General features: G+C 43.9%; 1 protein-coding gene across 1 annotated transcript in view; it reads left to right on the forward strand.

Annotated features, from left to right (window-relative positions):
- Positions 1 to 4,830: 4,830 nt before the first annotated feature.
- The window catches only part of KDM5B (lysine demethylase 5B), a 41,389-nt gene continuing 19,229 nt past the window's right edge, over positions 4,831 to 26,990 (forward strand). Inside the window, exons 1-16 of the mRNA XM_073666697.1 lie at positions 4,831 to 5,369; positions 12,181 to 12,258; positions 13,641 to 13,763; positions 13,852 to 14,022; positions 15,238 to 15,294; positions 16,337 to 16,456; positions 16,542 to 16,638; positions 20,127 to 20,212; positions 20,385 to 20,543; positions 23,654 to 23,773; positions 23,853 to 24,011; positions 24,089 to 24,270; positions 24,350 to 24,512; positions 24,798 to 24,917; positions 25,495 to 25,689; positions 26,608 to 26,789. Coding sequence (XP_073522798.1) covers positions 5,235 to 5,369; positions 12,181 to 12,258; positions 13,641 to 13,763; positions 13,852 to 14,022; positions 15,238 to 15,294; positions 16,337 to 16,456; positions 16,542 to 16,638; positions 20,127 to 20,212; positions 20,385 to 20,543; positions 23,654 to 23,773; positions 23,853 to 24,011; positions 24,089 to 24,270; positions 24,350 to 24,512; positions 24,798 to 24,917; positions 25,495 to 25,689; positions 26,608 to 26,789 — 2,147 coding nt within the window. The 5' untranslated portion in view covers positions 4,831 to 5,234. The remainder of the gene's footprint in view (positions 5,370 to 12,180; positions 12,259 to 13,640; positions 13,764 to 13,851; positions 14,023 to 15,237; positions 15,295 to 16,336; positions 16,457 to 16,541; positions 16,639 to 20,126; positions 20,213 to 20,384; positions 20,544 to 23,653; positions 23,774 to 23,852; positions 24,012 to 24,088; positions 24,271 to 24,349; positions 24,513 to 24,797; positions 24,918 to 25,494; positions 25,690 to 26,607; positions 26,790 to 26,990) is intronic.

Consider the following 26,990-nt stretch of genomic DNA (forward strand, 5'->3'; position numbering starts at 1 on the left):
CCGTCGGCCACAGTTTTGTGAACCTCTGAAAAAAAGGACACCGCTAAACAGTGGCCAGACAGAGTCCAGAGTAACTCTGCTGCCTCATTATAGTGAATGGATTCCTCGGGATAGGGTTAGGGTTGTGTTAGGGTTACAGTTAGGATTAGGGTTATGTTAGGATTAGGGTTGTGTTGGGGTTCAAAAGTAAAGAAAAAAAAAATGATGATGATATGGCAGCTAGTGTTGAGCGCAGGGCTGTGGAGTCGGTAAGCAAACCTTCAACTCCTCAGTTTCCATGACTCTGACTCCCTCATATATGGCTCATGCTTAAGTGATAAATTTACTGTAGCAAAGATTCATCTCAGCTAAAAGTCTAGAGCAGGGGTCTCAAACTCGCCTGGGTATATGGGCCGCACATGGAAAAAATTTGAATTTGGGGGGCCGCATTCTTTGTTCAATGTGACATTTTTAGTGATACCATTTTTTTTGTATACACCTTTTGAACATTTTTGCCGTGTTTATTTTTTATGGCTTGGGTCGTTATGGATGTGGCGATAATAAACGTGCACTTTTTTGTGTTTACTTTAGTTTACATATAAAACAGCATTTTTAGTGCCCAATATTTTTTCATGCTTTATTTTATTTTTTATTTTTTTTACAATTTTATTTCCCCCAATTGGCCACATACAGTAATATTGTCTTACAATTAGCATCATATAGTAATAATGGAAAACATCTTGTAGTAATGTTCCCCATCCAAGTCCCCATCTTGTACTAATGTGCCCCATCCAGGTCCCCATCCTGTGGCTATGTGCCCCATCCAGGTCCCCATCCTGTGGCTATGTGCCCCATCCAGGTCCCCATCTTGTGGCTATGTACCCCATCCAGGTCTCCATCTTGTGGCTATGTACCCCATCCAGGTCCCCATCCTGTGGCTATGTGCCCCATCCAGGTCCCCATCCTGTGGCTATGTGCCCCATCCAGGTCCCCATCTTGTGGCTATGTACCCCATCCAGGTCTCCATCTTGTGGCTATGTACCCCATCCAGGTCCCCATCCTGTGGCTATGTGCCCCATCCAGGTCCCCATCTTGTGGCTATGTGTCCCATCCAGGTCCCCATCTTGTGGCTATGTACCCCATCCAGGTCTCCATCTTGTGGCTATGTACCCCATCCAGGTCCCCATCCTGTGGCTATGTGCCCTATCCAGGTCCCCATCCTGTGGCTATGTGTCCCATCCAGGTCCCCATCTTGTGGCTATGTACCCCATCCTGTGGCTATGTACCCCATCCAGGTCCCCATCCTGTGGCTATTTGCCCCATCCAGATCCCCATCCTGTGGCAATGTTCCCGATCCAGGTCCCCATCTTGTGTCTATGTGCTCCATCCAGGTCCCCATCTTTTGGCAATGTTCCCCATCCTGGCGCCCATCTTGTACTAATGTGCCTCATCCAGGTCCCCATCTTGTGGCTATGTGCCCCATCCAGGTCCCCTCTTGTGGCTATGTGCCCCATCCAGGTCCCCTCTTGTGGCTATGTGCCCCATCCAGGTCCCCTCTTGTGGCTATGTGTCCCATCCAGGTCCCCTCTTGTGGCTATGTGTCCCATCCAGGTCCCCTCTTGTGGCTATGTGCCCCATCCAGGTCCCCTCTTGTGGCTATGTGCCCCATCCAGGTCCCCTCTTGTGGCTATGTGCCCCATCCAGGTCCCCTCTTGTGGCTATGTGCCCCATCCAGGTCCCCTCTTGTGGCTATGTGCCCCATCCAGGTCCCCTCTTGTGGCTATGTGCCCCATCCAGGTCCCCTCTTGTGGCTATGTGCCCCATCCAGGTCCCCATCCTGTGGCTATGTGCCCCATCCAGGTCCCCTCTTGTGGCTATGTGCCCCATCCAGGTCCCCATCCTGTGGCTATGTGCCCCATCCAGGTCCCCTCTTGTGGCTATGTGCCCCATCCAGGTCCCCATCCTGTGGCTATGTTTTCCCTGTGCTGTTCTTCACACACATAAAATAGAAAAAAAAAATGATTCTCACCTGTCCTCCGTTCCCTCGGCGTCCTTCCTGCAGATGAGGCCCGCAGGCACCAGAGTGTCAGACCCCTTGACGATCCCGACCTGGTCCAGGAGGAGCCGCCGACAGCAGCGCTGCATTGCCGCACAGAGACTATCTCCCAGCACAGCATTTCCAATGTCAGCCGCCGGCCAATCAGAGGCCAGCAGCTGACATCTGCATATGGCAATGACGTCATACTCACTGCGCCGACACGCAGATATCAGCTGCTGGCCTCTGATTGGCCGGCGGCTGGCATTGGAAATGCAGTGCTGGGAAACAGTCTCTGTGCGGCAATGCAGCGCTGCTGTCGGCGGCTCCTCCTGGACCTGGTCAGGATCATCAAGGGGTCTGTGCCTGCGGGCCGCATAAAGCAGCCTCAGGGGCCGCATGCGGCCCGCGTGTTTGAGACCCCTGGTCTAGACCCTTATATCACGAATAGGACAGACATTTGTAAGATATTTCATAACTTTCCCAAATTCTTATGAAAAAAATATTCCCCACAAATTGCATTAAACTACTGTACCCAATTTATTATATATTTAGGACCTGGAGTCGATCCATTTTATACCGACTCTGATTCTGTCTCCACAGCCCTGGTTGAGTGCAAGTGCTCGCTACTTGAGTTTGCATCGGGTGCTTGGGTATGCACAGAGTATCACGGGAGCTTGAGTGACATTCTCGAGTCCCCACCCTGCATGGTTCGCGGCTGTTATACAGCCAAAAAAAACATGTGGGGATTGCCTGCCATACACAATCAATCCCTGCATGTTTTTTTTTGTGGGTGTCTAACAACCGTGAAACATGGGGGGCAGGGACTCAAGCTTGTCACTCGAGCACCCGCGATACATGGTGTATACCTGAGTACCCTATGCAAATTCAAGTAGCGAGCACTTGCGCTGAAGATTAATGACAACATATTGATGACCTAATGTTATCAAATTCTGTGTCGTACCTCTGGGTTCAAAATGGTCACTAGACCCCTAGATGAAATCCTTGAGGGGTTTCCACTGTTTAGGCACATCAGGGGCTCTCCAAATGCGACATGGCATCCGCTCTCGATTCCAGCCAATTTTGCGTTCAAAAAGTCACACAGTGCTCCTTCCCTTCTCAACCCTGCCGTGCGCCCAAATAGTGTATTTTCCCCCACATATGGGGTATCGGCATGCTCAGGAGGAATTGCACAACAAATGATATGGTGCAATTTCTCCTGTTACCCTTATGAGAATGCAAAATTGGGGGCTGAAAAACATTTTTGTGGGAAAATGTGAAAATGTTATTTTTATGGCTCTATGTTATAAACTTCTGTGAAGCACTTGGGGGTTCAAGATGCTCACCACACATCTAGATAAGTTCCCTGAGAGGTCTAGTTTCCAAAATGGGGTCACTTGTGCTGGGGTTTCCACTGTTTAGGCACATCAGGGGCTCCCCAAATGCAACATGGAGTCCGCTAATTATTCAAGCAAATGTTACATTCAAGAGGTTTAGCCCCTACATATGGGGTATCGGCGTGTTCAGGAGAAATTGCACAACAAATTTTAGGGTCCATTTTTTCCTGTTACCCTTGCGAAAATAATAATAATAATAATAATAAAAAAATCGGGTTTAAAGTAACATTTTTGTGAATAAAAGTTAAATGTTGATTGTTTTCTTCCACATTTCAAAAACTTCTGTGAAGCACCTGAAGGGTTAATAAACTTCTTGAATGTGGTTTTGAGGGTATAGTTTTTAGAATGGTGTCATTTTTGTAGTATTTTCTGTCAAAGGCCCCTCAAAGTCACGTCAAATGTGATGTGGTCCCTAAAAAAAAGGTTTTGTAAATTTTGCTGTAAAAATGAGAAATCGCTGGTCAACTTTTAACCCTTATAGCTCCCTAACAAAAAAAAATTTGGTTCCAAAATTTTGCTGATGTAAAGTAGACATGTGGGAAATGTTATTTATTAACTCTTTTGTGTGAAATATCTCTCTGATTTAAGGACATGAAAATTCAGTTTAAAAATTGTGAAATTTTCGCCAAATTTCCGATTTTTTCACAAATAAGTGTAAGTCATATCAAATAAATTTTACCACTATCATGAAGTACAATATGTCATGAAAACAATCTCAGAATCAGGGGTATCTGTTCAAGCGTTCCAGAGTTATTGGGTTAAAATCTCATCCACATGTACCGGAATAAAAACCTGTAGTGTTCAGGGGATGCAGCAGGTTGCATGTGCAGAATCTGCAATGAAATGTGCGTTTGATGCGGATTCTGCTGCAGATTTAGCCAGTAGTGAAGCGAGGAGCCAGAGCTCTGCCAACATGGAAGCATCACTGCTGGCCTTAACAGCAGATGACAAGCCATCCCGTGTGATGGAGCTGGCGTCTGCTCTGTGCTCCTGTCTCTACACACCCGGGCCACATTCCCAGGCTGCACCGCGGCAGCTCAGCACTGCCCTCTGCTCCTCTCCTCAGCCATTGCTGCTCTCCCGACCTGCACATAATAGAAGGCGGCCGCTGGGTGCCATCGCGCACGCCCAGTCCCAGCCCTCGGCCACGCCCCCGGCACACGTGACCGCTGACAAGCTGACTGTGGAGTACACGGTGTGGAGTGTACACTGTGGACAATGAACTCCCAGATAGAGCTCGGCAGCGCCGCCCTCCAGCCCTGACGTCTCCAGCGCCTCTCACCAATCCACGGCCGGAATGAGGCTCTTTAAAAAAAGAAGTCCCGGCGATGGTGTGGCAGTCAGCTGTATACAAATCCATCCGCCCATGTAAACATAAGGAGTGGATCCCACGGTTGGAAACCAGTTGGTCGAGGTGGGATGAGATCTGTCACTTGTGAGGGGCAGCGCCAATCGCTGCTGGGAGGAGGGCTAAGCCCTCACCACTACACAATTATCTGCCCGGTCACGTCAAGCTGATGAATAAACCTTGGGTCTCCTCACATAGAGACGCCGTGTATGTCACCCCAACACACGATAAGCCGTGCGCCTTGTGGTTGAGCCGCTGAGCCTGGCGGGGCCCCAGCAGTGCTCCGGAGCCAGCGCACGGGACTACTTGTCTTCTGCCACCCCTACTCCGCGGACGCACACCTCCCCTCCGTGCGCCCCGCGGCCTCGCTCTCTCGTTCTGTCGGTTGGTACGTGTCGCTCCGCCTCCCTCGTGGACTGTTCAGCCGCTGTTACCGGGGGCTCTGCTTCTGTGTGTACACTGTGGGAGCGGCGTCATGGAGTTCGTGCCGCCTCCGGAGTGTCCGGTGTTCGAGCCCAGCAGAGAGGAGTTCGCGGACCCCTATGCCTACATCAATAAGATCCGGCCGATAGCAGAGCGCACGGGCATCTGTAAGGTCCGGCCGCCGCCGGTGAGTATCGGGGGAGCTCGGCTCACTGGCCGCAATCACATGCCCCCCATTTAAGAGCCGTCACGGTGTAAACACGAGGAGCTGCCCCCATTACCTGCGGGGTCTCGGGGAGCCCCTGCAGCCGGGGGCCGGCGTCCCCTTAGTGTGAGCTCCCGGAAGTCAGCTCTCTTTTATGTGCCCCCTCAGTAGTTGTGTTCTTGGGGGGCCTCCAGGAAGTATTCAATATGGCGCCCGAGCCCCCAATCCTTTGTGTGCTGAGGGGGGGCGTACTAGAGCATAACAGTGGGTGACACAGCAGCTGCCATGACCCCAGGAGTGCAGAAAGTTCTGGAGACCCCGTCCTCCTGGAGACAGTGTGTGGCCATCATGGTGGCTGGGACAATGCAGTGGCCATCTTCATGGAGACCTATAGGGCTGATGGCTGACATGGAAGCCCCCCTGAGCCTCAGACAGTACAGGGGCTCATGTCAAGGACAAAACCTGTGTTGCCTGGCCAGAGGCCCCAGGGCAGCCCTGCCCTCCTCTATTGTGCCTCTGGCTACTTCTGATTCTCCTTTCTGCTGCTTTTTCCTCACATTTTCTGTGCCCTGATCACTGTGCTCTGTTTTGTTCTTGCTGTGCTTTGGTAATCCCATTACACAAGGATAGATGAAGATCACACCCTGCTGGTTAGCCATCTTTACAACTTCTAGGAGGCCAGTAACCAGCTCGGTGACTATAAAATCTCACCTTACTCATCCTGGTATCCTAGAGAGCGCTCCATCTTGTGTGGCTTTATGTACATGCTCCTTGTGCTTTCATGAGTTTCATAGTGAGGCTGATTTGGAAACAGTCCTTTTATTTTTGCCCCTCTTTTATAGGATTTTGTACCCATCCATTGCTTTCCTAGTTGCTCCTGCAATGTTATTGCTTCTCTTTTATAGGGTTATGTACGCATCTATCACTTCCTTAGTAATCTGCTCCTGTAATATGTTTATGCCCCTCTTTTATAGGGTTTTGTTCCCATCTATTGCTTTCCTAGTTGCTCCTGCAATGTTTTTGCTCATCTTTTATAGGGTTTTGTACCCATCTATTGCTTTCCTAGTTGCTCCTGCAATGTTTTTGTTCCCATCCATTGCTTTCCTTGGTAATCTGTCCCTGTAGTAATGTCACTATGAGCACAGCAGGCTCTTCTCAGGTTTCTCTGTGTTCTGCTTTTCCATCGGTGTGAGCTGCTGTCTGCTATTTGGAGAATTCTTGAGTGGATCCTATGGGGCAGGATTTCAGTTCAGGGGCTTTTGTGTGTCAGGCAGAGCTAGAAGTGCACCCTCAGCACAGGATTACAGCAGAGCCATATTGTCATTGTCGTCTTTTATTAGTGGAGTGCAGGATGTGGTCAGACCCTGGCTTGCTTTACAGACTAGTTTGTACTTGTAGGCCATCCATGTTATTGGCTGACTTTCCTCCATCTTTCTCCTTCAGCCCCGTCCACCATTTTACACACAGTCACACATGAGCTGGAAGCAGCAGGGATGCTGCCTGGGAACTACCATATATTCTCTGACACCACCACCTTCATTTCTTTTACCTGATCTTTTGGTGCAATGTAGAGATTGTACAAGAAACTTCCATATTGTAAGAGAAGCATATAAGGATGCTAGACTAGAAGGTGTTAATATCTCAGTATTGGGCATCAGCACTACACAATCTGACCTGTTAATGTTGGCTTATTGATCTGTAAGCCTTCCATCTAATGTTCTATAGCCATTTAATTAAAGGTGTGCATTAAATTTTCTGCCCATATATAGCACAGTGTCCACCTGCTGGTTCTCCTGTAGACTAGTATAGAAGAAGTACGTGCTCTGTGCAACCCCTCCCCACCACGCCCGTCCATAAGAGGTGTCACACAAGGGAGCCGTCCTTTTGGGGGTCCACTTGGTTGGCACCCCCACCAGTATAGCTTTTATACCTTATAGTGTTTTATATATTTTAATGGAAGGGATCGTTGTAACATGGTGACAATTGCTTTTCTTCTGGCAAAGATGGACCTCATATTTCTCCTGGAGTTGCCAGAAATGAGGTGTTACATGGTACTTATTCTTCCTAAGCAGGATTTTTTCCAATAATCCAGTGGATAGCATTGCGATGTGTTCCCTCAAGTTTGCCATTTGTCCCAGCCCAACAGCTGGGGATATGACCCAAACCGACACTAATGTAGACCCCAATAATTCTATTAGTTCTGGGAGTGACTTATGCCCAGAATATGGACGCTGACGTTTACCTATATTACACGTACGACACTGGCCGGAGTCCGTAAAGATGGGAGATGTCTTCATTTTACCAGAACCGGTTTTATTAGACAGCTCTGATAAATGATGCCTGATGTGTTCAGTACCACTGCAGAAATAAGCCCCCTCTCGCCATCTGATTAGTTACACAATAGTGTACAAGGGGATCCAGATGACAGGACTGAGCTACTTTGTGTGTGCACTGATACTGAGCACAATAGATGGTGGTTCAATTTTTATTAATTGTATAACCCTGTAAATAGTATGGGTTTATTTTTTTATGACAATTTTACAACAGTGCATGGCTGTTGTTTTGGCACCTTGAACTCTCAATACTAAACTCCTAAATACCATTTCGGTAGAGTCCATGAATATTGTCTTTTTTTAGGCTAAGTTCACACAGAGTATTTAGTGAGTTTTTGATGTTGCAGATTTTCTCCACCTATTAGCTAAACGAGGTTACTTGCTTTTTTTTCAGGCACTTTTGTGACGCTGCAGTTTTTTTTTGGTATGACATGTTTTAATTGATGCTGCTTTGTTTTTGATATTTCCTGGAATTTGAAATCTGAGCGTTGTGGATGTCAAACATGCACCGCAGGTCAGTTTGCGCTGCATATATATACAGTACATTGTGAAAGTACTTGGCCGCCTTGAACTTTTCTACCTTTTGCCACATTTCTGGCTTCAAACATAAAGATATAAAATTCTAATTTTTGGGGGAAGAATCAACAAGTGGGACACAATCGTGAAGTGGAACGAAATTTATTGGATATTTTAAACGTTTTTAACAAATTAAAAGCTGAAAAGTGGGGCGTGCGATATTATTAGGCCCCCTTGAGTTAATACTTTGTAGCGCCACCTTTTGCTGCGATTACCGCTGCAAGTCGCTTGGGGTATGTCTCTATCAGTTTTGCACATCGAGAGGCTGAAATTCTTGCCCATTCTTCCTTGCAAAACAGCTCTAGCTCATTGAGGTTGGATGGAGGGCGTTTGTGAACAGCAGTTTTCAGCTCTTTCCACAGATTCTCGATTGGATTCAGGTCTGGACTTTGACTTGGCCATTCTAAAACCTGGATACGTTTATTTTTGAACCATTCCATTGTAGATTTTGCTTTATGTTTGCTATCATTGTCTTGTTGGAAGATAAATCTCCATCCCAGTCTCAGGTCTTTTGCAGACTCCAACAGGTTTTCTTCCAGAATGGTCCTGTATTTGGCTCCGTCCATCTTCCCATCAATTTTAACCATCTTCCCTGTCCCTGCTGAAGAAAAGCAGGCCAAAACCATGATGCTGCCACCACCATGTTTGACAGTGGGGATGGTGTTTTGAGGGTGATAAGCTGTGTTGCTTTTACTCCAAACATATCATTTTGCATTGTGGCCAAAAAGTTAGATTTTGGTTTCATCTGACCAGAGCACCTTATTCCACATGTTTGGTGTGTCTCCCAGGTGGCTTGTGGCAAACTTCAAACAAGCCTTTTTTATGGATATCTTTGAGAAATGGCTTTCTTCTTGCCACTCTTCCATAAAGGCCAGATTTGTGCAGTGTACGACTGATTGTTGTCCTATGGACAGACTCTCCCACCTCAGCTGTAGATCTCTGCTGTTCATCCAGAGTGATCATGGGCCTTTTGGCTGCATCTCTGATCAGTCTTCTCCTTGTTCGAGATGAAAGTTTAGAGGGACGGCCGGGTCTTGGTAGATTTGCAGTGGTCTGATACTCCTTCCATTTCAATATGATCGCTTGCACAGTGCTACTTGAGATGTTTAAAACTTGGGAAATCCTTTTGTATCCAAGTCCAGCTTTAAACTTCGCCACAACAGTATCTCGGACCTGCCTGGTGTGTTCCTTGGTCTCCATGATGCTCTCTGCACTTGAAACAGAACCCTGAGACTATCACAGAGCCGGTGCATTTATACGGAGACTTTATTACACACAGGTGGATTCTACTTATTACCAGTCATTTAGGACAACATTGGATCATTCAGAGATCCTCACTGATCTTCTGCACTAAAAGTAAAGGGGTCGAATAATATTGCACGCCCCACTTTTCAGTTTTTAATTTGTTAAAGTTTAAAATATCCAATAAATTTCGTTCCACTTCACAATTGTGTCCCACTTGTTGTTGATTCTTCCCAAAAAATTAGAATTTTATATCTTTATGTTTGAAGCCAAAAATGTGGCAAAAGGTAGAAAAATTCAAGGGGGCCAAATACTTTGACAATGCACTAAAGATAGAGATATACTCTAGGCATTTCTTCTGTACTCTCCGAACCCTGATCCAGGTCCATGGGGGAACCTTAGACTGTTTTCCGCACACTCCACAACACATGTCGCCAGTGCACCTTACATTTAATACCCTGGAACCTGGGATCGTATAGGGGCTGTTGCTTGAGTTCTGTTGAGCCTTAATCCATATATATTTTTCATTTGTGCATGCTTGAAATAATCTTTAGCGTATAAACTGAAGAAGGTCATAGAGACTGAAACGGCGATTTGTATATACACTGTAGTGTAAATGCAAATAATAAATACCTTCAAATGAGTGTCGGATTCTATTGAATTGCTATATTAGATGGATTGGGATCCTATTAGGAGTGCCGTTCTTCCCTCTACAAACACACCACAGCCAATCACAGACGATTCTTATTTTATTATAGGGGGAGTATGCTAAAATGCATACTAGTAAACCACCAGGAAAGCTGATTATCAGGTGACTACTATACATACCATATTCCTATAAAGTTTTGGCCATGGAACTTGTACATGAGAAAAATGCAGTTATTTGATTAGTGCACAACTGCTACGTACTCATTCAGGCTAAGGCTGGTTTCACACATGGTCCAAGTAGAGAATGGCGCATGTTTCCTGATCTTATGAGTCTGAGTTTAGGTCTGTACTTTACAGTCTGTGCACGGACCATAAACCAACAGTGTGTGAAACCAGCCTTACAGGCGAGTCCCTTTACTAAACCTAAGACCTCACTCATTCCCAAGTCCTTTTTTAAACATATACGTGAAAAAATGTTACTAGTGTCATCAGTGTTTTGGATCAGTGTGTGTCTGTTTTTATCATCCAGTATTTTTCATGGGTGGATGAAGAAATAAATGACAGCTTCCCCTATCCTTTGCAGCGCACAGGCAGCACATGGATATTACCCTGAAGCCACCCGTGTGCTGTACGTGCTTTTCACGGACTCTAAGACTTGTATTGACTCTTGTCATCCATACTGCTGGAAAAAATGGACATATCTCCGAGTGTTTTGCACGTTCACAAGGTCCATGAAAAAACACGGACATGTGAACAGCAACATAGATTAAATTGGGAACATGTTATGTCCATGAAATAAAACGAATACAACGCATACATCCAAAACACGTGTAAATGAGGCCTAAAACCAGTCATTTTTCAGTAACATTATTCCCATTGAATGAAGGGGACAAAAATAGCTAAGCTTCAATTGTAATGTGTGAATGAGTTTTTATAATGTTTCATTGACTGAAATGTTACATCTGGCTGCTGTGATTTTATTTTTTGTGTGTGTGGATAAGCCATCAGATGATGCAGTGACGCAGCTTGTGAACATGGCGTTTTAAAGGGATTTGACTCGATTTCCAAGTGGAAATCTGCATCAGTTCTGCCCACAAACTGTCTCCCGTGGTTTTCAATTGGAAAGTCACATAACCAGTAATATGGCAGTAGCATTTTCCACCCCGGATTTGGAAACCACTTCTCGGGTAAAAATGGGTGACCTGTTACTTATCCACATATACTTTAGCCTGATTGTATTGCTGATCTATGTGCAAACCTGTGACCGTTCAAACTGCAGTCCTGGCATGGATTTCTTTGCAAGTATACGTTGGAATCCTCTAGAGGAAATATCTGTCGTGTGCACATGGGAGCGTGTTTGTTCAATAATGTGCATGGTCCGCTGCCTGCCTTTTGACCAGATCAAAACCTTGTCCTGGACACAGACACAAGGCTTAATAGGCTGCAATCTCATGGTGTGCCTGGCGTGTTCTGCTGTCGGTGACGCCCATCTGCTGCTACCAAAGAGTGCATGAGCGAATGGTAGCACAGCATGGAAAAGTAATGAGTGGCCAGGTAATGTCAGGTGTGCTGATGCATTGCACATAATCTAGGCTGTAGGTCATTGTCTCCCTGTGCAATGCTACGGCCTGTGTGTGGCACCAGCTCTTCTGCCCTCTGATGACTGACACCTCTGGAGTTCTGCAGGAGCGTCTGAGCACGTGCAGTGCTTGGAGGGGCCACTTTTAGCGTACTGTGTAACTAAGACCACATTTGGGAGATCTATTATTGTAGATACATCTAAGAATCCTTTATATAATGCATATGTTAGGAACGGAAAAAGCAGAGCAATAACAAAGGAACTCTGTTGCCATGTATATAGCAAAAAGATTGCAATTCTTGGGGAAACGGTGGCTGGTGTTTGAGTATAGAAGTATTGCTTTATGTACAGATGCAGGGAATGGGTTTCTTCTCATTTTCTAGATTTAATAACCTCTTTCAATTGTTCTCTGCAGGACTGGCAACCTCCATTTGCTTGTGATGTTGATAAACTTCACTTCACCCCACGTATCCAAAGACTTAATGAACTTGAGGTAATGTGCTTTGTTGTTTGTACCAGTTTCTTTCAGTCTTCTAATCCTGCGCTGGTGTAATCGCTCCACTCCCTTATTATCTGCTCTATCAAAGGCATAGTCTGTATGAAGTCATGGCATATCACTAGCACAAGTCCTCACTGCTTATTGGTGAGATGACAAGGCATGTCTTTTTAGTAGCTCCTAGCCAAAGAACCGATTCTCGTTGCCCTACATGTAAATTGCAATCCATGCACAGTGTCTAACTCCCACTTAGCTGGAAAAAATAGCATCAGGGCCCCTTAAAACTAGCAAGAACACATTATATGGCAAATATACGTGCCTCAGTGGTTGACAGGCCAAGTGCAGACCGTAATGCTCTTAGTGGCCATAAGTCTACAGCCTCATAGGCCTGTCAGGAGACACACGGCAGGTCCTTATATCACGATCCATACTCAGATGGTGATGCACAGATGTCTGAAACCTGCCGTAGGCATTATTTCCATGTCAGTATGTAAGCCAAAGTAAGCAGTGGACGCTGCAGAGAGAAAAGCTATAATTGAAAGATTCACTCCTGTTTTCTCCCGTTGGACTAGTTGTTTTTTTTTTATAAATACTAATGAAATACTGACATGTGAATAAGCCTTATACTTATTACAGGTTCCTAATGAGTGCTAATCTCCGCTAATGTTACATTCAAGTCTTGAAATGGATCGCAGTGCAATAAGTCACTGGTAATAGAATGTCATGGAGCTCTAGTCTAAGGCTTCACTCATGAGAAATTGCTGTCAACTTCCTAAGAAGGCTTGATTCATAATAATTGTGCAGTCTAAACAGACTGCTGATCATCTGACCAATGAGCAAAGCTTTTGTTCGTTGGGTGAAATTATTTTTTTTGTTTACACAGAACAAATGATCGTTCTCAGTAGCGCATCGTCCTGTGTAAATAGCACCTGTGCTGCCGAGAAGAATGGCAGCCTTAATGCACTGAGAATTGTAATACTGATGGTTCAGTGTGCATCTGCAGCAGGGATGGCCTGCACAAACGGGCCATTAACAAACAGCAACATGCCCGGCACAGAGTAAATGCACCTTTAGATGAGAGCAGATTGACACCAGATCTGTCCCTTCTCCAGTTTTAGTTTTGGAAAATGTATTCTGGTGATTAACATTTAATCCCTATACGACCCCACCAGCACCTCAGAAGTAGGGAAGCGTTGTATGAAGGTGTGGCTGAACATATGCTACTATCCCACAGGGACACAACCTGCCGGTGACCTGGATTTTTACATGTTTGTGTACTTTTCCCATGATGATGATGTAGATGATGATGTACATGTATTTTTTCCTTCCAAACTTGTTAGCCTTAGATAAGTAACATGATTAATTTGGGGTTTCTTCAGGCTCAAACCAGGGTGAAGTTGAATTTCTTAGATCAGATTGCCAAGTTCTGGGAACTGCAGGGATGTACTCTGAAAATACCTCATGTTGAACGGAAAATACTGGATTTATTTCAGCTAAACAAGGTGAGAATAAGAATAGCTTGGAATAGTAAGTAGGTGTCTGAGATACAGTAAAAGCACCATGGTTGACTACATTTTCTCTTCACTACAGTTGGTAGCTGACGAAGGTGGATTTGATTTGGTCTGCAGAGAGAGAAAATGGACTAAGATTGCTGTAAATATGGGCTTTTCAACAGGAAAAGCCATTGGCTCTCATATCCGGGGCCATTATGAACGTATACTCTACCCCTACAACTTGTTCCAGTCTGGAACTAGTTCACTGGTAAGCATCAACTTTTATGTATACTTTTATGTTGTAAAAATCATCAAAATCTCACTACCTATATAATTTTAAACATCCGTTAAAGGGGTATTCCCATCTCCCAAGATTCCATCCCATTATGTAGTAGGTGTAAGAATAATATTAGCTGGCGATTTTGGTGGTTCACGTAAACAGAGTAGCTGTTCCTCTTCAGAGCTGTTCTGTTAAAGGGATGTGACTGCTGACGTCATGTTGATTTGATGGCTGTCTCCCTGCAGTTATGCAGCCGGGAGTCGGCTGTTGATCAACATCACATCAGTAGTCACACCCCATCAACAGAGTAGACCGGAAGAGAAGCAGTTTCTCTGTCGACGTGATGTCACCAATTGGAGCTGGCAGGGATCGATGCCGGGCACAAGAGGTAGGTAGATGGCTACTTCCTACATGTAAGTTCTTTGCCCCATAAGAAAAAAGTAAAATAGTCCCGGGTAACCCCATTAAAGGATTGCAAGGGTGATGCTGTTATTTTTGACAGGTTCCCCTTTAAAAAAAAATATATATACCGTATTTTTCAGACTATATAAGATGCACCGGACCATAAGACGCACCCCAAATTTTGGGGTGGAAAATAGGAAAAAAAAATTCCTGGGGTTTGGGGCCTGGGTGAGTGGTGGCTGGGGCCCTGGGGCATGGTACCGGGGCCGGTGTCTTGCTGTGAGTAGCGTGGCAGAGCGGCTTCTTATGCTCGCGCCCATCTTTCTGAAGCTGAGATCTACAGGAAAATGGTCGCCAGTGTAGCAAAGCGCATGTCTCTGCTCCGGTGGCCATTTTCCTGTAGATCAGCTTCAGAAAGATGGCCGCGTTCACCGAAAGCAGCTCACATCAAGAAACCGGGTCCGGTACCGGGCAAGGCCCCGGCTCCCAGGCAGACACCTCTTCTGCCGCCGCTGATCCCGCTCCACCACCACTGATAAGTTACTTTAGGACCATAAGACGCACCCCCCCATTTCCTCCCAAATTTCGGGGAAAAAAAGTGCGTCTTACGGTAGTCTTTTTTTTTTTTGTAATTTTTTTTAACGTTTTTTTTCCTTTATAACTTTCTTTCACAATGCTGTCTCAAATGATGTAATAATATAAATCAACTGCTATTTCTAATCTTTTACTCTTTTACTATCCATCTTTAGTTTTATTTCCATTTTAAAATGTTGAAATAATTTTCTATTTTTTACTCTTCAGACTTCAGAGTCGTGCACTAAGCTGCTTGGATTTAATGACCATGTTAATTTTGATAAGGTATGGAATGTGTGGACTTGTTTCAAGTATTGCTTTTAAGTCCTCTTAAAGAGAGCTAACTTGAAAAATCTGTTCAAAAGCTTAAAGGGGTACTCCTGGGTTATTAAAACCCATAATCAGCATAAGGCAACGTGCACACGTTCAGTATTTGGTCAGTATTTTACATCAGTATTTGTAAGCCAAAACCAGGAGTGGAGCAATCAGTATAATATAGAAACACATCACCACTTCTGTATTTATCACCCACTCCTGGTTTTGGCTTACAAATACTGATGTAAATAAACAATTTTTTTTTCTCTCCATACTATCTTTTCCTCCCCTCTATCTATATTTCTAAATAGTTAAAAATTCAATAAAAATGATTGAAACACAAATACTGATGTAAAATACTGAACACGTGAACGTGGGCTCACATAGACTTTATAGGCTCAGATCCATATTATTATTTTCAATTGTAACTTTATGTGCTATTTAGAATTATTTTGTGAAGGTTCGCTCAGATGAGCATATAAATCTGATCTGTGCTATCCAGTTTTAAATCTGAGATCACACAGACCGCACCCTGACCCTTTTAAGTCAGATGACTAATTTTTTATTTTTTTTTATTAAGTGAAAAAAATTGAAGCATGCACTACTTTGGTCCGATTAATGGACTAGAATAGATCATGTAAATGGCTGGCAGCTACTACATTTGTCTGATATTCGGACTAGCAAATAGCTGTGACTGAAGTTTTCGTATGGCCGTTGAACCTAGCCTGACTCTGATGCTGCTCCTGAGTGCTCCCCCTCCCTTCTCCCTTGCTAAGTCACAGGTCAGGGAGCATGGCTAATATAGTCTAATATATCCATACTATATGAATAGTTCTTCTGACCTGGGGTACAGGCTGCTAAGCGGCATATAAGGGAACCCAACACTGATGGAGCTTCTTTATCCACTGCATCCACATTAATGTTGCAAATGGAAGTCATGATGGCTCGTCCTAGTCTAGTTTTGTAACCTTTATCCTTTAATAAAGCAATATGTGTTTATTGTAAATTGTAGAAACCAACGTTTGTTCCTGATGTTAAAGATAAGGAGTATAAACCTCATGATATCCCACAGAGGCAGTCTGTCCAACCTTCAGAGAACTGTGCCCGACGAGCTAAACGTATGCGTGCAGAAGTAGGTGCCATTCTTCTTCTCCTTGACGTAAACCTCTAAGATAATTACTCTATTTAGACCTAGACCATATTTACTTCCCATTCAGGCTGTTAAGATTAAAGTTGAACCAGACGAAGCGCAAGAATTTAGACCTCGTACTTTACGCCGAAGGATGGGCTCCACACCCTCCATGTGTGAAAATGGTAGGTACAGAGACTTATAATGCATTTAGGCTATTGGATAATCATCGAACATAGATTCTTGATTATCTGCCACTGTAAACATGCCATGGATCACACTCTGAACGAGCAAAACGCTTGTCCATTGGGTGATCTGTTATCAGTATTATGGTATTACTTTGTTCCCATTATTGTTCATCAGCCTTTAACGAGGTGCGGCCGCCTGGTGTGTAACGCCTTGGTTTCCAGACCTCCGGCTGTCAAATGACTATATGAGCTTCACGGCTTGCTGTATGCAGAGAAGTAGTGTGCAGCTAGTAATATGGGGGAGTAATGTGTTTCTTACACTAATGAAGTTCTAATTAAGGGGTTTTCCAGGAATAGAAACAAAATAACTGAAGGAAATATTATCAATAAATTCCTAAATACATTTAATTATCAAATCACAGTTGTTTTGTCGAAAGAGGTGATCGCTATAGAATTAAAATGTCTGCCACCTTATTATACTCCCAGAAACCTGTCCGAAAATGTTTGGACAGATGTCTTTGAGCATATGCAATAGAAGTTCCCCACTTCCAGTGGATATTATGGTCTTTACTGGGGATACTTGAAGTGAGAGGTAAGAGGCCCCTAACACTGCTGTCCACCATGTGTATCTGATCTAATACTGGAGACTGCAGAGGTGTTGAGGTAAGAAGAGACCGCTCACACTGCTGTCCATCCTATCTATCTGATCTAATACTGGAGACTGCAGAGGTGTTGAGGTAAGAAGAGGCTGCTCACACTGCTGTCCATCCTATCTATCTGATCTAATACTGGAGACTGCAAAGGTGTTGAGGTAAGAAGAGACCGCTCACACTGCTGTCCATCCTATCTATCTGATCTAATACTGGAGACTGCAAAGGTGTTGAGGTAAGAAGAGACCGCTCACACTGCTGTCCATCCTATCTATCTGATCTAATACTGGAGACTGCAAAGGTGTTGAGATAAGAAGAGGCTGCTCAAACTGCTGTCCACCCTATCTATCTGATCTAATACTGGAGACTGCAAAGGTGTTGAGGTAAGAAGAGACCGCTCACACTGCTGTCCATCCTATCTATCTGATCTAATACTGGAGACTGCAAAGGTGTTGAGGTAAGAAGAGGCTGCTCACACTGCTGTCCATCCTATCTATCTGATCTAATACTGGAGACTGCAAAGGTGTTGAGGTAAGAAGAGACCGCTCACACTGCTGTCCATCCTATCTATCTGATCTAATACTGGAGACTGCAAAGGTGTTGAGGTAAGAAGAGACCGCTCACACTGCTGTCTATCCTATCTATCTGATCTAATACTGGAGACTGCAAAGGTGTTGAGGTAAGAAGAGACCGCTCACACTGCTGTCCACCCTGTTTGTCTGATAGTACATGGTATATGTATCTCCAGGTCACTGCACTGGACCCATCTACTGCACATGCTCACATGCATGTGTCCTAACATTAGATAGATTTCTGTCAGTGTAACAGGACGGCAGACATTTTAATTCTATAGTGATTTACCTCCTTAGATAAAATGATTGGGATTTGATAATTAAATGTATTGAGGTATTTATTTAAAAGTGACCTTTTCTTTATTTTTTCTTTTCCCGGAGGACCCCTTTAAGCAACTTTAAATTAGCACTGTAGGCAGAACTATTAGGCTGGGTGCCCACGATGTGTTTTTCAAGCGTTTATGCTGCGGACTTTCTGCAGCGTAAGCGCTTGGGAAACGCTTGGTAAACCTTCCCCCATGTTCTCCAATGCAATTCCGCACTTTCAATGTCCATGCTGCTTATTTTTCCGCAGCGTTTATGCTGCGCTCAAAAATCCGCAGCATGTCCATTAATTTTGCGGCAGCGCTGCGTTTTCGCCGCCATTGACTTGCATTAGAACGCGCCAATTCCACAAGACTGCATTTGTACTTGCGTAATTGGCGCGTTCTAATGTGCGGATGGTACCCGGGTGTGGAGGACAGGAGACTCTCCTCCACACCCAGGTACCATTAAAAGAATAAAATAAAAAAATAAAGATTATATTCACCTTCCGACGGCCTCCGGACTCCTTCTCTGTGCTTGCGGGCTGATCTGTAGGACCTGCGCTGACGTCAGTCATGTGACGGCTGGTCCTTCAGTACTGAGCACCGCGATCTGCTGGCAGCCAGCACAGGAGCGCAGCAGTCTCGAGGGGCCATCAGAAGGTAAGTATAGCTTTAATTTTTTATTTTTAACCATTCTCTCGGGTCACACTATATAAATCCATGCTGTTTGCATGGATTTATATAGTGTGACCTAGTTGTCAAGCACTTTCCAAATGATGCTAAAATCGCTTGGAAAGCGCTTGACAACCCGCATGCGGAGACGCATATGAAGAACACTTCACTTCCGTTTGTCCCTGGCAGTAAAAACGCATGTACAATCCGCATGCGGAAATGCATGTGAAGAACGCTTCACATCCGCTTGTCCCTGGCAGGAAAAAGCATGTACAATCCGCATGTACAATCCGCATGTACAATCCGCATGCGTTTTTTCTGCCAGGGAGATGCAGAAACGCTCAGGAAAAAATCTGGAGCATTTCTCCATCGTGGGCACATGGCCTTAACCAGCTTTTTATATTGTTATTCAGTTAAATAAGTGTTATAAAAAAGCATTTATGAGGTCCGCTTTTCCTATGCTAATAATGTCTTTGACTAGTTGATGGGGTGTTAGTTGCCCCAGACTAGTTGGCCCTCTTTCCAGGTTATAACACCACTGTGGGCGTGATAACATAATTTGCATGAGCTCCGGCACATCTCGCGCATGATCGGCTCATTTCGCCAGCATCACTGCGTCTCTGTAGCCGGGTGGACGCTTATGAGGTGCACTGCGCATGATCTGAAGTTCAGAAGACTGCTCTCGGTGTTGCATAGTGCGCCTCTGCAGCCGGGAAGCGTACTCCTGGCTACAGAGGCCCAGTGACGCTGACGAAATGAGCCGTGCAAATGTGTAAGATGTGTAGGGAGCTGGTATGGACTTCTGATCTTACAAATTATGTTATCACGCCCACAGGGGTGTGATAGCATGGAAAGAGGGCCGACTAGTCTAAGCCCTAATTAGCATAGGAAAAACGGACCTCATAAATGTTTTTTTTAAACATTGCTTTAACTGAATAACATTATAAAGGGCTAGTTAGGCAGGGAATTTAGCGATACATCTGTGAATTCTGCTGGGTTGGAGGGCCTGGGGGACCTGACGGGTTCCCTTTAAGTTCCGGCTCCTAGATGTCTCCTGTCTCTTCCATCATGTCTGCTGCTTATTGTCAGTCATAATCCATCTTTAGCAGCAGAGACGCCAATACGGAATACATGAATTGGGTGCGGGTCTATAGATCTACGGCCATCTGCTCCCCCCCTTCTTTTTTCTTTTTGTTATACTCCAGTTTTAAAGCATACGTCTCGCTTAGTGAGATGTACTGTCTTGATTGTGTTTCAGAACTAAGTCTTGTGTTTATTTCCTATAGAAGAAAGTCAAATAACAGTCAAACGAGAGCCAGTAGAATCTGTTATAGAGAAGCCAAGATCGAAATCGAAGAAAAGCCGAAGTCCAGTAAGTAGGAGATAAATTGTTTTATGCACCTCTCGTTTATTTGCTTACAGAGCATGGTGGAAATGTAAAATGGTTTCACCGAGGTGCACGATGTCCTATCAGATTGCATGTTATTGTCCGTAGTCAAGTTATGAATTCACTAAATCTAAGCTGTGTTTTATCTTTTTTTAAGGTGGATTTATATGTTTGCTTTCTGTGTGGGAGTGGAAGTGATGAAGACCGCCTCCTTCTGTGTGATGGTTGTGATGACAGTTACCATACTTTCTGTCTTATTCCACCACTGCATGATGTGCCCAAAGGAGATTGGAGATGCCCAAAATGTCTGGCGCAGGTACTGCCACAGCCTCCACTGATTTTCATTTTTTCCAAGAACATACTATGTTATTTTTTTTTTTTTGATTTTTGGGTTGCAGAGGGAACATAAAACAGTACTACATAATTTTTTTTTTTTTTTTATACTCTTCTCCATGTGGTAAAAGTGATAAGACCATTTTATCCTTTGGGGTAGTATGATTACCGTGATGTATATAGATTTCTTTGTTTTGCTATTTTGCACAGTAAAATCTTATTTTTACCATATTCTGATAGCGATAAATCCTCAAACCCCACCCCCTGTCATAGCTGTATGGGGACGCACTTTCTGTGGAACAAGTTGACGTTTTCAGTGATACCATTTTTTTAATATATATAAATTATCTGAATTATTATTTAGAAGGTTACTGCATAGAACTGTGAATGACAGTGCAATAAGGGAATATTATTCACCTAGTGGTGACTAAAGCTTCAATTTTATGATCAGATTATTATTATTTTTTTTTTTTACTTTTGGCAATTAAGACAAATGCACACCCAAGGGGTCAAAACATAATGACAAGACTAAAGTTAAAATTCGTCCATGCGAGCCGATTGTGAAGACTACATCCATAGTATCTGCCTTAGTGGTGTTGGTGCTGCTGTTGTAGAGTTCTGGTCCTTTTAGTTCTTTCCAACACAGCTCCCATAGTCTGTTTTGGTCAATGTGATCACAGACCAAATATCAAATGTTAACACCTTTTAACACTGATAAAAAGCCAGATTCCAAATATGTATACAGTGATCAAATATTTATATGCACACCGTACCCTTAATTTACAGAATGTAGTTTTGTGTCACAAGGATATGGCATAAGTCACACATGTCAGACTCTAGCCCATGGGCAATATCTGGCCCTCAGGGTGATTATATTTGTCCTGCCATGTCGGGGACTATGCGGGGGGGCCCTTAATACTGTATGGAGGACTATGCGGGGGGCCCTTAATACTGTATGGAGGACTATGCGGGGGGGCCCTTAATACTGTATGGAGGACTATGCGGGGGGGCCCTTAATACTGTATGGGGGACTATGCGGGGGGCCCTTAATACTGTATGGAGGACTATGCGGGGGGCCCTTAATACTGTATGGAGGACTATGCGGGGGGGCCCTTAATACTGTATGGAGGACTATGCGGGGGGGGCCCTTAATACTGTATGGAGGACTATGCGGGCGGGCCCTTAATACTGTATGGAGGACTATGCGGGGGGGCCCTTAATACTGTATGGAGGACTATGCGGGGGGGCCCTTAATACTGTATGGAGGACTATGCGGGGGGGCCCTTAATACTGTATGGAGGACTATGCGGGGGGGCCCTTAATACTGTATGGAGGACTATGCGGGGGGGCCCTTAATACTGTATGGAGGACTATGCGGGGGGGCCCTTAATACTGTATGGAGGACTATGCGGGGGGGCCCTTAATACTGTATGGAGGACTATGCGGGGGGGCCCTTAATACTGTGTCGGGGACTATGCGGGGGGGCCCTTAATACTGTGTCGGGGACTATGCGGGGGGGCCCTTAATACTGTGTCGGGGACTATGCGGGGGGGCCCTTAATACTGTGTCGGGGACTATGCGGGGGGGCCCTTAATACTGTGTCGGGGACTATGCGGGGGGGCCCTTAATACTGTATGGAGGACTATGCGGGGGGGGCCCTTAATACTGTATGGAGGACTATGCGGGGGGGCCCTTAATACTGTGGGGATCACAGTTGGGGCATTATGCTGTGATGGGTTACCATACTTTGCTGGGTGGGTACAGTAGGGACATCATACCGTGTATGTGGAGGGTACTGTGGGGGTAATCATACTGTGCTTGGCGGGCACTTTAGTAGGCATCATACTTTATCTGTATTTATTAATTCAAGGTTTTTTATCTTTTGTTATTGCATATTTAAATTAGGCCATTGGACCATATGCGTTTTACTGCTCTTACATAACATATTATATTATTCCAGTATGCCCCATTTGTGATTATGTGCTTATTTTATTCCACTATCTATTAATTAAAATGTACTTTGTTCGTAGGACAAGCCTTCTAAGTTTGTTTCCATATGAAAAGTTTCATCATTATATTTTATGATCTGGAAAAACGTCTTCAATTGTAGACATTTTATTAATAAATATCAAGGTTGGCCCGCAAATTTGTCCCAAGTTTTTAATTTTGGCCCCCTGTGTATTTGAGTTTCACATCCCTGCGTAAATGTTAGTTGTGTATAAGATATGAGCTGTAAATCTTATGACCTGAATAGTGCATAAACAAACAAGGACGTCGCCTAGAATCAGAATGTGAAGAACCACTTACTAGCTTTAAGGGTCTTATACTGCATCGGCCAAGTGTACTTTTCGCATGTGTCAAGTCCCTCTTTCTCAAGACTTTTTTTTTTTTTCTTCCTTTTTTCTTGCAATTGAATTCTGCATTGCAGGCTTCTGTTTGGAGATCTCTCTAACGAAAGACCTATAACGTACACTGCCGATGGCTGGATGTGCTATTGTATCTGGAGATGCTGGAAGTTGACTGAAAGCCTAAAGTTTTACCACCATCAGCATGCATATATAAACACATTTACTCTTGCTCTTTCAAACTAAATCAGACGGTCGTTTTTCTTCCGCAGATGAGAAAAACAGTCCTGGTTTCATCTGAGCTTCATACGTTTTTCTTGGATAAGAAACAAAAAAAAAATGAAAAGTTTTATACCTTTTCCTATCTAGCATTCGAGTGCTGTCGTATTTGTTTTTTCTTCATGGACCCCTAAACTTGCATCACCAATTATGATCAGACATTTGGGTCAATACTGGACATGTCTCTCTGATTTTTGCGCAGACCACTCAGTCCGCAAAACAAATCAGACATGTGAACAGTTCCATAGACTATCCTATCGTGCGCAAAAATCGTATTTCTGAATGAGCCATAAGTCATCCAGTCTTCTGTTTTTGTCTTTTTCTAGTTCCTGCAGAGTAATAAGTTTGCACCATAGTGCTACATTACTATCCAACAATGTTTGTGCTTTTTATTCGAATAGCATAATAGAGTAAATGAATTCTCAGTTTTCCAGTTGTTTTTCTTAGATTTTTTTCTTCTTCCCTTTAGGAGTGCAGTAAGCCACAGGAAGCTTTTGGTTTTGAGCAAGCAGCTAGAGATTATACTCTACGTATGTTTGGAGAAATGGCCGACAATTTCAAGTCCGACTACTTTAATATGCCTGTGCACGTAAGTATATTTTGTGTATATATCGTGGCATCTTCTTGTTTTTAAGAGCAGAATATAGTTCTTCCCTTTCATCTACCAGATGGTGCCGACAGAGCTGGTGGAGAAAGAGTTTTGGCGTCTAGTAAGCACAATAGAGGAAGATGTGACGGTTGAGTATGGAGCAGATATTGCTTCAAAAGAATTTGGAAGTGGATTTCCTGTGCGAGATGGAAGATTTCGTGTAAAACAAGAAGATGAGGTAAATATCTTTTTGGAAATAACCTTGAACTGTGACAATATCAATTCTATAGCGCTAATTTTTCTTATTCTTCGTAGGAATACCTGGACTGTGGATGGAATTTGAATAATATGCCTGTGATGGATGCGTCTGTCTTGGCCCATATAACTGCTGATATCTGTGGGATGAAGTTGCCCTGGCTTTATGTGGGGATGTGCTTCTCTTCTTTTTGTTGGCATATTGAAGATCATTGGAGCTATTCTATTAATTACTTACACTGGTAGGGCGTCACCTGTAATCATCCAAGTAATATAGCACCTAATTACCATTGGCTTAGTTTTCCATTGCTGTTTTGATAGGGGTGAGCCTAAGACTTGGTATGGTGCTCCTGGCTATGCTGCAGAACAGCTAGAGGAGGTGATGAAGAAACTGGCTCCAGAGTTATTTATTTCTCAACCCGATCTCCTCCATCAGTTGGTCACCATCATGAATCCAAACACGTTGATGTCACATGGTGTGCCGGTATGTCTCCTAACCTTGGTTGCATTTATTGTCACTACATTTGCAATTGGATTCTGAATGAACGAAAAAGCTGAACCGTAGCAGACACCATTTTATTTGTTTTACTTTTATTAATGTGACTATTCTGTGTTGTGACTCTGGTAAAATTGTGCTGCGCAGCACTCTAGGGGGTTGCCTTTGTCATTGTCCTCTCACTTTACCTATCTTATGGTATAATAGTTCTGGTTGGATTTGTTTGGCTAGGTTTCTCTTTGGGTTTTTCTTATTACTTTTTTTTTCTTGCAGATATATCGAACTAATCAGTGTGCTGGTGAATTTGTAATCACTTTTCCTCGGGCATATCACAGTGGATTTAATCAGGGCTTCAACTTTGCAGAAGCTGTCAATTTTTGCACAGTGGACTGGGTATGGGCAAATGTCTCAGTACAAAAATCTTTCCATTGATATATAATATTGATGTGTGTGAAGATATGTTGCATAACTAGTTCCTTATTCTGATCCTACTTTACGGCACTTATCACACTTCTCAGCAGCATTCACCGTCTTCAGAGCTGACATTTCCATGTGTTCTTAGCTGACTCTGTGGCTACATAGTTTATCTGGGAATTTGCATTCAGGAAGGTGCCAGCAATCCACCTTTCACTGTCTGAACTAGGAAAAACCTGTTTTTAAGCATGCAGTCTGCATAATAGACATACTATGGATTTTAAAGTTCACAGTGCGTTTATTATTCCATAGGAATTAAATGCCCTGTTTACATTATTTTAGGGCAAGAGAGTAAGAGATTGTGCACCTAAATCCTAACAATCTTCACCTAAATCCTGGTGGGATCTGTTTTGTGTGTGAACATAGCCTTAGAGTAGCTGTTAGTGTGAGTATTGATTGGCTTGATGACTGCTTTGAGTAGCAGCTAGTAGGATTGTGTAATGGTTTCTAGATTTCCAATCCAAAATTGTTAAAAGCTTGTGTCCTTTCCTTCCAGCTGCCTCTTGGGCGCCAGTGTGTGGAACATTATCGAGCCCTGAACCGGTACTGTGTGTTCTCTCATGATGAGATGATCTGCAAGATGGCCTGTAAAGCAGAAGAACTGGATATTGTTTTGGCATCCTCTGTACAGAAAGATCTAGCTATTATGATTGATGAGGAGAAATCTCTTAGAGAGACTGTCCGAAAATTGGTAAGAGTTCGTGTTACCTTGGTAATTAATTACACACAGTTTTTGTATTCTGTTATTATACACCATAGGAAAGATGATAAATGTGTGATTATTGCTGCACCCCCATTGATAACTAGAACAGGAGGTCCCATGTAGTCTGTCTCCCTTCATTGGACAGTCATGTTGAGGATTTATTTGACTATGTCGACTGCCAAGTATGTGTGCTGCCCCTCCATTCAAAGCCTGTGGGACTTCTGAATATGGCATCGCACAGCCACTTGACATGCTCCACCGGCTCTCTGTTCAGACACCTCGCTGTAATTGTGCAGTAAAGAGGAATAGGAAACTCAGAACTACCATTGTAGTAATCGTGGGAGGTCCCAACTGTGAGACCAACCTGTAGTCATAGGTAGAATCCTTTTGTTGTCTCGCTCTATCATCTGACTCTGACTCCGGTTCCCTTCATTATAGATCATGGGCCTTTGAAATTAAGCAAAAACGTAAGTGGGGTTTTCTTAGGTTCAGACATATCCATGGGATACCTTTTATATGTCTGGTTTGGAAATGCCCCTTCAAGATACCTATTGCTCCTTGGATCTGAGCTGGCCATACACGTTAGACTTCTCAGCAGATCCTTTGAAAACGCTGTATCACACAGTCTAACAGTCCCCACCTCTCTTGTGAGGGAAGCTTAGATTTGGCTGCATTTTAAGAGTGAATCCTTTAGTTTCCTTTCCTGTCTGCAATACAAGTTTGCTGGCATAGGCATATGCCCATGTGTATGGCTGACCTTTTCTTTGGCTGTCATGCAAAACTCCTAGTAACTTGTCATGCAGTTAGCTACCTTGCATTACGAATACATGCTTTTACATAGACTCACACATTTGATTACATAGTAACAAAAGTTAATAATGACCATCCTAAATTTCCTTTTTCTAGGGGGTTGTGGAATCTGAAAAGATCAATCTTGAAATAGTAGCTGACGATGAACGTCAATGTGTGAAGTGTAAAACGACCTGCTTCACATCTGCAGTATACTGCCCCTGCAGCCCTGGAGTTCTTGTCTGTCTGCACCATGTTGATGCTCTGTGCTCGTGTCCAACCTACAAGTATAAGCTGGGGTAAGGCCCGTATACCGACCTCCTGATCTACATATTTATTACAACCTGGGCATGGCTGTGGACTGTCACGTTTTGCACGGTACTGCTTGTTAACTCATGCATAGCTTTTGGTTATATCGATTAGGTTAGCTAGTTTTATTCCATGATTGAGACAAAGTAATTAAATGATATACAAGTCCTATGTTTTTACAGTAAATCGCT

Source organism: Phyllobates terribilis, unplaced genomic scaffold (assembly GCF_046119375.1).
Source record: "Phyllobates terribilis strain yellow unplaced genomic scaffold, ASM4611937v1 Scaffold_2__4_contigs__length_985480577, whole genome shotgun sequence".
In the NCBI taxonomy this organism is placed as follows: Eukaryota; Metazoa; Chordata; class Amphibia; order Anura; family Dendrobatidae; genus Phyllobates; species Phyllobates terribilis.